Source organism: Gracilinanus agilis, chromosome 2 (assembly GCF_016433145.1).
Source record: "Gracilinanus agilis isolate LMUSP501 chromosome 2, AgileGrace, whole genome shotgun sequence".
NCBI classification, from domain to species: Eukaryota; Metazoa; Chordata; class Mammalia; order Didelphimorphia; family Didelphidae; genus Gracilinanus; species Gracilinanus agilis.
The window spans coordinates 414,571,541-414,583,732 of NC_058131.1; the positions used below are offsets into that span (position 1 = coordinate 414,571,541).

At 37.3% G+C, this 12,192-nt stretch overlaps 1 protein-coding gene across 1 annotated transcript in view; it reads left to right on the plus strand.

The window, feature by feature from the left end:
• The window catches only part of HHIPL1 (HHIP like 1), a 99,678-nt gene that overhangs the window by 26,307 nt on the left and 61,179 nt on the right, over window positions 1-12,192 (plus strand). Inside the window, exons 2-3 of the mRNA XM_044659902.1 lie at window positions 7,458-8,104; window positions 11,119-11,262. Of these exons, the coding sequence (XP_044515837.1) occupies window positions 7,458-8,104; window positions 11,119-11,262 (791 nt within the window). The remainder of the gene's footprint in view (window positions 1-7,457; window positions 8,105-11,118; window positions 11,263-12,192) is intronic.

The following is a 12,192-nucleotide window of genomic DNA, read 5'->3' on the forward strand; positions in this document are numbered from 1 at the left end:
ACTCAAATATACAAGGAGTTAAAGCAATTGTATAAAAAATCAAGCCATTCCCCAATTGATAAATGGGCAAGAGACATGAATAGGCAATTTTCAGGTAAAGAAATCAAAAGTATCAATAAGTACATGAGAAAGTGTTCCAAATCTCTAATAATTAGAGAAATGCAAATCAAAACAACTCTGAGGTATCACCTCACACCTAGCAGATTGGCTAAAATGAAAGAAGGGGAGAGTAATGAATGTTGGAGGGGATGTGGCAAAATTGGGACATTAATGCATTGCTGGTGGAGTTGTGAACTGATCCAGCCATTCTGGCTGGCAATTTGGAACTATGCTCAAAGGGCTATAAAAGAATGCCTGCCCTTTGATCCAGCCATACCATTGCTGGGTTTGTACCCCAAAGAGATCATAGATAAACAGACTTGTACGAAAATATTTATAGCTGCGCTTTTTGTGGTGGCAACAAACTGGAAAAGGAGGGTATGTCCTTCAATTGGGGAATGGCTGAACAAACTGTGGTATATGCGGGTGATGGAATACTATTGTGCTAAAAGGAATAATAAACTGGAGGAATTCCAGGTGAACTGGAAAGACTTCCAGGAACTGATGCAGTGCGAGAGGAGCAGAGCCAGAAGGACATTGTACACAGAGACTGATATACTGTGGTAAAATCGAATGTAATGGGCTTCTGTACCAGCAGCAATGCAATGACCCAGGACAGCTCTGAGGGATTTATGGTAAAGAACGCTACCCACATTCAGAGGAAGGACTACAGGAGAGGAAACATATAAGAAAAACAAATGCTTGAACACATGGGCTGAGGAGGACATGATTGGGGATGTAGACTCGAAATTACCACACCAATGCAACTATCAACAATTTGGAAATAGGTCTTGAACAAGGACACATGATAAAACCAGTGGAAATGTGCGTCGGCCATGGGTGAGGGGAGAGCGGGGGGTGAAGGGGAAAGTAGGAACATGAATCATGTAACCACGTTAAAAATGAATATTAATAAATGATTGAAAAATTAAAAAAAACTATGAAGTTATTTTAGTCTATGTTTCATGAACAAATTCCTTCTTGGAATATGTTTCTCATCTTTACCAACTCTTCTTTTCCCCTCTCCCCCTATTCCTTTCCTGATTCCTGGTGTCCATTTAACTTAAGTCCCCCAAAAGTTACCCCATTTTAAAGTAATGTAATTATAAATCAGCATTCATGTAGAGCCACATTTCAAGAACCTCTCTTCTAAGTGTTTCTCTTACTAAATAGAGAAAACTTTAATCCAAAACAAAAGAGAAAGAGCACAACAAAATAAGTGACCAGGCCATGTCACTGTATACTCTTCTATAGGTGATTAATGGTAAAGGAGAAACATGTGACTGGGAAATTTGGGTGGACAAAAATCCAACCTTCTGGGATAAGAAATCACTATTTGACAAAAACTCCTGGGAAAACTGGAAAAAGGTATGGCAGAAACAGGGTATAAACCAAAATTTCACACTCTATACCAAGATAAGGTCAAAACTGATACCCAATTTAGATATTAAGGGTATTCCCATTAGCAAATGAGAGGATCTTAGGATAGTCTACCTATAAAATATATGGATAAAGGAAGAATTTATGATCAAACAAGAGATAGGAAGCATTATAGGATATAAAGTGGATAATTTTAATTATATTAAACTGAAATGTTTGCACAAACAAAACTAATGCAGTCAAAATTAGAAGAAAGGAGAAAGCTAGAGGAAAATTTTTATAGCAAGTTATCTCTGATAAAGGCCTTATTTCTCAAATATGTAGAGAACCGAGTCAAATTTATAAGATAACAAATCATTCCTCAATTGATAAATGGTCAAAGGATACAAATAGGCAATTTTCAGATGAAGAAATCAATGTTTTATATATAGTCAAGTGAAAAAATGCTCCAAATTGCTCATGATTAGAGCAAATTAAAACATCTCTATCAGATTGATTAATATGACAGAAAAGTAAAATAAAGTGCTGATAGGGAAGTGGCAAAGTTGGAGCACTAATTCATTGTTGGTAGAGTTGTAAACTGATCCAACTATTCTGGAGAGTGATTTAGAACTGTTCCCAAAGGGCTTTAAAACTGTGCATACCCTTTGGTTCAACAATATCACTGCTAGGTCTATATCCCAGAGATTAAGAAAAAGGAAAAAGGATCTATTTGTACAAAAATATTTATAGCAACTCTTTTTGTGGTGGTAAAGAATGAGACAAATGGCTGAACAAGTTTTGATATATGATTGTAATGGATTACTACTGTTCTATAAAAATTGATGAGGTTGATTTAAGAAAAACCTAGAAAGACCAACATGAGATGATGCAAAGTGAAGTAAGTGTAAATAGGAGAACCCTTTACATAGTAAAGACAACATTATATGATAAACATTTATGAGTGACTTAGGTAGTCCTAGCATAACAATGATCAAAAAAAAATTCTCAAGGACTCATGATCAAAAACCCTATCTGCTTCCAAAGAAAAAAACCCCAAAACTAATGGATTCTGAATGCAGACCAAGACAGTATATTTCATTTTATTTCTTTTCTTTTCTTCTGTTTGTTTGAGATCTCTTTCACAAAAAGAACTAATATGGAAAGAGTTTTATACTATTACACATATAAGAGTCTATAACAGATGACTTGCTGTCTCAGGGAGGGGGAAGGGAAGAGAGAGAAAGAGGATGGGTGAGAATTTGACTCAAACTTTAAAAAGATGAAGGTTAAAAAATTGTTTTTTTCATGTAATTAAGATAAAAAAAATTTTAATGGAAAAAAAGAAATAAACAGGTGGCCAGGGAAGATGTTATATAGGATCATACCACCAGTGATTTGGCACAGTGCCTATACACAGCAGGTGTCTATTGGTTAGCTGACTTGACCATACAGCTAAAAGGGGTCTAAGAGACCATCATGTCTAATACCTTCATTTTACAGATGAGGAAAAGGAACCTTGGAAAGTTGAAGTGACTTGCCCAGTGGATGGCTGGGATTTGAATTCAGTTCCTGTGACTTCAAGTTCATTGTTCTCTCTGGTACCATATCAAAGGGTGCACATGTAGAGAATATGTCTGGCTTGGGACATAAATGTAGAAAGTGATAAAGCCAGAGTAACCCCCACTTTTGAGCCTTTGAGGATGCCATCAAATGAGATGAGCCAAGACCTTCTGCTGAGCTACTCTCTGCTGCCATCTGTTGGTCTACAGATGCTATGGTGCTTTGCCAGGTCCAATGCTGCCCTCTGGGCATCTAGGTGATGTAGTAGATAAAGAGTTTCAGGTCTGGAATCAGAAAGATAGTTGATAGCTGTGTGGTCCTGGGCAAGTCATTTAACATTGTTTGCCTCGGTTTCCTAATATGTAAAATGAGGTAGGGAAGAAAATGTTAAATTGGTCCAGTATCTTTGCCAAGAAAACTCAAAATACGATCACAAAGAGTCAGACATTACTGAAAAAAATGATTGAACAACAGTTTAAAAACTGTCTTTTGAATTATTTTTCTCATATGGGGTTCTTCCATATGAACTTTTATCTTGTTGGTCTGAAATTCTTTTAGATTCCAATAAGAATAATAACAAAAGCTTACATTTATATAGCATATTATATAGTCTCAGTTTTCTCCTTTTTAATATAAGAATAATAATAGCATCTACCTCACAGAGTTGTAGTAAGGATCAAATGAGATAATCTATGTAAAATTTGCTTTGCAAAGCGCATAAATGCTGTCATTTTTACTTCTATTATGCCAGAATCTCTCACCAGAATATATTTTATGTTTTGAAAACTATCAATTAGTTGATAAATTCCACTTGAAAGAACGGATTCAAAAGCTAGAGATCTCTGAACTTTTTCTTTTCAAAGCATGGCAAATATTCAACCAACAAACTCTTATTTTACTTTTAATCTTATTTTTATGGATATCCTGTCTTTTTTTATTATCTTTATTTCCAAAATATTTCTCCGCTTCCCTTATATAACAAACCATCTCTTGTAACAAAGATTTTTTAGAAAGAAGAAAAAAAGCATTTTTCAAAAACTAATTAATGCATCAGTCATCTCTGAGAGTATGTGTAATATTCCACATCCACAGTTCTTTGACACTGCAAAGAGGAGTGGGAGGTGTATTTACCCAACTTTTCTCTGGAGCCAAGCTTGATCACAATAATTACACAGTATTCAATATTTAAAAACATTATTTCTGTTTACATTGTTGTTATGTGTATATATTATATGCATATATAATTTATGTTATATATATGAACATTACATGTATTTATGTTACATTATTGTAATTACAACTACAAGGATATAAATAAAATCCCTAAAAACTACATACAACATATACCTGTGTATATAAATACATATAAATATTGCTAACATGAGTTATATATGTATATTTAAATATATACACATAATTGTATATTATACATATAATTTTATAAATATTCATTTTCCTAGTCTTTTTGCACTCTGAATCAATTCATGTCTTCCAATACTTTTCTGAATTCTTTATATTTGTTGCTTCCTACAGTTTATGGTAGTCTTGTCTCATGAACCACAATTTATTTAGCATTGTTCTAGTACTTGCTAATATAATTAAGTGCTACTAAGAATATTTTGGTATATATTTTTATATTTATTGTCTTTAATATCTTTGGGATTTATATGTAGCAATGACATCACTGAGTCATAAAGGTTATGAACAATTTGGTCATTTTTTTAAAAAGCATAATTGTAAGACCAATATTTTTAAATCCTATGTGTGAGACACTATACATGCTGTGGATATTAAGGCAGAAACATGATGGTATATTTCAGACTTGGGCAACCACTTCTTGGAAAGTCCCAGAGGCAGAAATACAGCAGTGTGTTATACTGGTACAGTAAATTTGACTAAAAGAAGAGAGTATGCACATGAAGGGGAATAATATGAAATAATATTGCAAAAGGAGTTGAACCAGATTGTGTAGGTCTTTAAATGATGGGCTGAAGATTTTGTACTTTATCCTAGAGACAAAAAGGACTCCAAAGATTAGTTTTTATCTACCCTTTAGCACTTAACCACAAGCTGCTATGTATATACCTTATCACTCCTACGAAATGATGAAGGCAGGAATTGTGCCTCATAGGTCTCTCTATCCATCATAGCAGCAGGGGTGATTGAGGAGAAGTATACTGAATGAATGAAGTATGAAAATTACTAATATGGAAAAATGTTTTACATGATAGCACATGTAAAATCTATATCAGATTGTTTACCATTTCAGGGAAGGGAGAAGGATGGGAGGGAGTAAAGGAGGGAGGATAGGAAGGAAGGAGAGAATTCGAAACTCAAAAAAAAAAATTAAACGAATGTTAAAAAGTTGTTTTTACATGTAATTGGAGAAAAATAAAATATTATTTAAAAAAAAATTTTATGGACAATCTTTTGACTCCACACAAAGAATTCTAGGGAGTTTCCAGAGATATTTCTTGCACGTATTATTATTCATTTCCCAAATTTTGGTCACAGAAGTTTCTATTAGATTCTCAAGTATAATGTCAGTAACAAGTTTGGATTTTGAATAATTTGACATATAATATGCAGGTATCTTTTGAAACATTGTTATTATGGTATATTGTGAACTTGGTACATAGTGAACCCTTAAAATGCTTGTTGACACTGTTCTGCAACATTGTTGTAACTGGCCTGATTTTGACTTGGTTTGGTATGTAGTAAGAACATTAGTACTTCAGGTAATAATTTCATCTGTAAAATGGGGATAATAACAGCACCTCCCTACTAGGGTTGTTGTGAGGATCAACTGAGATATTTGTAATGTATATTTAGTACATAGTAAGCACATATAAATTCTTCTTCTCGTTGTCCTCCTCCTCCTCCTTCTTTTTTCTTCATTTCTTTGCTACTCACTCCCTCACTCTCCTCTCCTTTCCCTCCTTTTCATTCCTCCATATTGGCCAAATTTATGAATATAACATGAAGTCTGTGATTCACTTGCTTTATGGCTTTAGGCAAGTCATATTCCCTCTCCAGGGCTTCAGTTTCTTCTTTGGTAAAATGAAGGGGTCAGTCTAGGTAATTTCTAAGGTCCTTTCCAGCTCAAACATTCTATAGTTGTGTGATTAATAGATTTTCTTTTATTCTGCATTAGTGATTTTGGAATTCCTTCCAGCTCTAGCATGCCATGATTCTATGGATGTACATATTTTCTAGCATCTAGACAACACATGGATAACTGGATAGGGCATTTGTAGATACTAAGCAAAATAGGGGATTGTTTACTTTTTTATCAATTCAATTTGATAAGCATTTATTAGGTATCTGTTGAATGCTAGGCAATGTGCAAGGGAATAAAAAACCAAAAAGTAGTAAGTACATTAATAAGGGAACAAATAGGAAAAAGTCATGGGAACAGTATAGGTGTAGAAGGGGAATGGAACTTGAAGTCAAGGAGCAAGAGTTGATGTCTTGGCTCTGGCATCCACTTACTTTAATGTGACAGAATGTAAGCTCCTTGAGGGCAAAGACTTCTGTTTTTTGTTTTGATATCATTGATACTTAGTAGAGTGCCTATATGATTGGTCACATAATAAATGCTTATTGAATAGAAGAATGAGTAGATTAATAAATGAAATCACTTCTTTGAAACCAGTTTTCTCATCTATAAAATGGATCTGGTTTTTTAAAAAAACCTTTGCCTTCTGTCTTAGAGTCATTACAAGTACCAGTTTCAAGGCAGAAGAGTGGTAAGGGCTAGGCAGTTGGGATTAAGTGACTTGCCCAGGGTTACATATATAGAAAGTATCTGAGGCCAGATCTGAATCTGGGCCCTCTTGACTCCAGGCTTGGTGCTCTACCCACTGAGTCCTCTAGCTGCCCCTTATTGAATGGGTATGTTAATACTTATATTACTTACTCCTTGGGATTTTTGTGGGGAAATCACTTTGCAAACCTTAAAAGTACTATAGAAATGTGAATAAATGTGGGAATAGCTTTTAGCAGGGAAGAATGTGGGAGAGTGGATAGATCTCTGGTCTCCGTGCCAGGAAGAACTAGACTTAAGTCCTGCCTGCTCTACATACTGGCTGTGTGACCCTGGGAAAGTTCCTTAGCTTCTTAGTGTTCCATACAACTTAAGGAGAGCTGCATGGAACTCTTCCTTTAGCGAAGTTGTCATATTGTATTGGTTGAGAGAGTTGAGAGAGCTGGGAGTTCCCTATATCAGTGAAACCACAGGTTTCTTTTCTCTAGAGTGATATTCACAGTTATTATCTCTCTTCTAAGTAATCCAGAAAGGTTTCTTAGAGGAAGTGGCATAAGAGGAGCCATTTGAGGGAAATTTAAATAACCTTTTCCTTTTACATACAAAAACAGTTGTTGGCCACAAGGGCTTTGGGGTAAAAATGAAGACCAGTTTTTCTCTGTGTCTATAGGAATGCTCTCCATATGCCGCACACCTGTTTGATGCAGAGGACCCATCCACACCCCTCCGGACAGTGCCTGGGCTCTGTAAGGACTACTGTATAGATGTATGGCAGAATTGCAGGACCATATTCCGTCATCTCTCCCCAGACCCAGAGTTATGGGCCCTGGAAACAAATCGGGCCAAGTTTTGCCGCTACTTATCACTTGATGATGCTGATTACTGCTTCCCTCGCCTATTGGTCAACGAGAATCTGAATGTGAACCTGGGTCAGGTGAGGGCTGACACAGAAGGCTGCCTGGAGCTCTGCCTGGTGGAGGTAGCTAATGGTCTCCGAAACCCTGTGGCCATGGTGCATGCCAATGATGGCACTCACCGATTCTTTGTGGCTGAGCAGGTGGGGCTGATCTGGACTTACCTCCCCAACCGTTCAAGGTTGGAGAAACCATTTCTGAACATCAGTGAGGCTGTACTCACCTCTCCCTGGGAAGGGGACGAGAGGGGTTTTCTTGGCATTGTCTTCCATCCTCAGTTTAAGCATACTGGGAAAGTCTATGTGTATTACTCTGTGGAGGTCGATTACGAGGAGAGGATCCGCATCAGTGAGTTCAAGATTTCCCCTGATGACATGAATACTGTGGACCACAGATCTGAAAGGTAGTGCCTTTTGGGGAGAACTTAACCCAGAATTCCTAGGGGAGGGAGGAAGTCAGAGGAAAAAAGTACAATAGGACTTTGGTTGTCTGAAATCCTCTGGAATTGACTGATTTGCTTCAGTTACATTTTCTAGATAGTGGAAACTCACCCCTTTGAGAAGCAAAACTTAAGAAAAAATTTGAAATGGAAAATTTTTATCAAATATATCATATATTCCTTTGATTGTTTAAAGTTTAAAATTATAGAATGTTAGGACTCAAAACTTAGAGGTATGATGTGGACCCAAGAGATCATTTTGATCTAACCCATTCTTTTTATCCCCATCCTTCAGTATCTATCCCTCCTAGGCCATAATAAGAACTTCATAAATGCTTGAAGCTGTTTAATTGGTTGATCTAACTTCTTATTTCACAAATAAAGAAACTGAGACCTTACAGAGTCAAGTCAACTGCAAATATATCTATACAGGATAAATTGGAGGTAATTTCAGAGGGCAACCACTAACATGTAGGAAGACTTAGAAAAGGCTTCTTGAAGGACAAGGGACTCTAGGTAGAGGCAGAGATAAAAGAGGGAATGAATTGGAGCAGCTAGGTGGCTTGGTAGGTAGAATGCCAGGCCTAGAGGTGGGAAGGACCTGGGTTCAAATGTGACCTAAGACTTCCTAGCTGTGTGTTCCTTAGCAAGTCATTTAGCTCCCTTCCCCCCTTCCCCCAGTTCAATCCACTAGCCTAGCCTTTACTGCATTTCTGCCTTGGAACCAATTCCTGTATGGATTCTAAGACAGAAGGGAAGGGTTTAAAAAAAAGTGGGAGAAAGTTCTAGGCATGAGGGACAGCCAGTGAAAATGTCCAGGGTTGGGAGCTGGAATGTCTGTCGTATGTGAGGAGCATCAAGGAGGCTAGTGCCTTTGGATCAGGGAATTCCTGGAGAGGAGAGAGATATGAGAAGATTGGAAAGGTGGGAAAGGCCCAGATTATGAAGGGAGGGTAATTAACTTGCCCATTGGGTTATAAGTTGCAGGGTTGGTATTTAAATTCTTATCTATAAACCCAGTGCTCTTTCTAATAAGCCATAGTGCTTCTTGTTCAACCCTTTCACTAGGCTGAAAATAATTTTCAGATTTCTCTCTGAATATCAGCAAGCCTTTTTTCATTCTTGTCCATGTGCTTATCTTCAACAACCATTTTCTTTCACTCTGACTGGATGCTCTAATCTGTTAGGGGCTGGAAAATAAGATCATCAAGTTTCCCAGAACAGTGTATAAAGTAAGGATAAAAAGGCATAAATATTTTCTGTTAATTCCCTTCTTTGGAATTCTCCATTTGTAACTCAATTGTGCTATTTTATCGCCCTGCTCCCTCTTAGTTTCATTATTCTCTCCTTTAAAATTTCTCCAAATAAATTATGGTCGTTTGTATCTGGGACATTCCATTTTATATTTCATCAGTACATAGATTGTATTGCCATGCCTGGAAAAGATGCCCCTTTCTCTCTACTCATCTTTTAAGGTTCAGTCAGTCAGTAATCACTTACTATTTGCCAGACATATTACAAAGCACTGCGAATCCAAAGGCAAGGAAAAAGAAATTATCTGCTCTCAAGGAGGTTCCCTCTAATGAGAGAAGATAACACAAAAAAGGAAGCCGAAAAAGGTGGAGAAAGGACAAGGGTTGGGGAGGGTAAGAGAGAACCCAAAGTACATCCTGGAAATGAATTGAAACATGACTGGTCTAGATGTCCTTCTTAGATGGGAGTTCTAGAAGGAGCCAACTAATTGGAGGGAGAGACCACAGGGACAAATACTTCCAGGATGTTAAGTTCAAAGCTGGAGTAAGGTTGCTGGATAAAGACATTTCTGAAGCATGGTAAAGAAAATCCATTTCAGAACCACCTCTTCCACAAGGCCATCTCTGATTTCGTCATTCTCCCCTGATAGCCAGATCTCACTGGCCACTTTCTGAAGAGTCAGAAGTAGCCTGGAATCAAGAGTCCCGGATTCAAATTCTGCTTTAATTACTTACTAGTAGTGTGGTTGAGCACATCAGTTTACATCTCAAACTTGTTTCTATATCTGTAAAATGGAGATAATACTTATTTGAGCTACCTGATAAGGTATTACAATTAATGAGAGAATATAATATGGGCCCAGTAGAGATCTAGATCAAGTGCCATAATAAATATGAGGAGGAAAAGACTTTTTGGTCTTTTTTGGTTGGGAATCAGGAAAGGAAGGGTGTTAGGAGATGTTGATACTTGAGATGGGCCTGGAAAGTTTTTGTGGCATGGGTACCAACCTGAGTCCATGATCAGGAGAAGTGGGGAGGGTGAGATTGGGGAATAGTTAGTAGTCCAGTGGATGCAGCATTTCTTAAAGCTATGTTCTAAGCACCCTGCTAAGTGCTGGGGAGATAGATACTAGAAAAATGAGATGATTTCTACTCTCAGTGAGTTTGCATTTTAATAAGAAGACAAAACATAAAGGGCAGCTGGAAAACTAAAGAGGAGTACAAGACAGGGTAAGAAGGGAACAGGTAGACTCATACCAGGGCAGAATGCTAGGTGAGAGAGTAGAGCAATCCAAAAAATGAGGGGAACTGGGATTGAAATAAGTAATGAATGGTAAGTAGCCCCCCCGGGTGGAGTGAAGGGTCAAGGTAGCTGGAGAGGAGCTGTCCAGAGAATTGAGTTGAATGAAAATAAATCAGTTGAATAAAATAAGTAAGGATAGCCCAATAATTTATTTCCTTATGGGCCTCAGTATCTTTGTAAAATGAGTAGGTCAGATTTATTTAATCTCTGGGGTTCCTTCCTGCTTTGACGTGCTAAGTTCTGTGTCTCAGAGGCTACCTCTAGTTCTAATAGTCTGTATTCTTGGAATTGTAGACCTAGGATGTCAGAGTTGGAAAGGACTCTATAGAGACAAGGACCCTTCCTTCCAGCTATCTCATTCTGGATTCTGTGATCCCATTCAAATGTGACATTCTGACCTGGGAGACTTTTCTTTTTACTAGGATAATTTTGGAAATTGAAGAACCAGCATCTAACCACAATGGGGGACAACTGCTCTTTGGAGATGATGGGTATCTTTACATCTTCACTGGGGATGGAGGAATGGCAGGAGATCCATTTGGGAAGTTTGGAAACTCACAAAACAAGTAAGGGGCTCTTTTTTTGCCACAGGGTTGGGAGGGAAATGGGGTGGAGAGGAGTTTGTGCCCACTGAATCAGGATACTTTACTAGGACACTACAAGTGCACCCTTGCTGGAGATAGTAGGAAGGAAGGGATGGGCTTTTGCTCTCCCAAGATCCCTTCCAGTCTGAAGCACCTGCTTTTGACCAGGCTCTTTCAACTGAACATTAGGACACTTTTATTTCTCTTTTAATTGATTGATTGAATTATGTCAGTTAATATACATTAAGGAAAAGTAGTGTTGAGAGTGTGCATTTATATTCTTATTTTCTACGTGTATATTTTTATCTTTAGTTAGCCCCCAGTGAGGATCATTTGCTGAAAATCCGAGTCCTATGTAGGAGTTTCTTCAAAGAGAGAGACCAGAGAGCTATCTTTGGCTGTCAAGGCCCTGTGGTTTTAGATCATCTTATCTAGCAGTTCTCCTCATTGGCATGGATAATTGAGAGTTGACTCTACTTATCTTTTTCTTCCAATTTAGTAAACAGGCGGCCCATATAAATTTACTAAATATAAAAACAAAATTAGCATTTAGCTAGTGTAAGTAAAGACTCTAGATTTTCAAGGCAGCTGGCTTAATTCCCTTGGAGAGATGATAGAAATCTTTCTGAGTAGGCCAAGTAAAAATAGAGAGTACATTGCTAATTACAATAATTAAACCTATCACAATTAGTGATTTTTGCTTTCACATGTTATGGTGCAAGGACCTTATGCACTTACTAGTTTTTTGAATGACTTTAAAGGCAAATTTCAGAAAATAGGAACTGAGGACTCAGCTTATTTGATCCTAAAAACAATCACAGGAAAAAGGCAGTAGAGTTATGTTTTTCCTCTTTTAGATGAGGAAACGAAGATGTAAAGAAATAAAAATAACTTGGGGGCAGCTAGGTGACT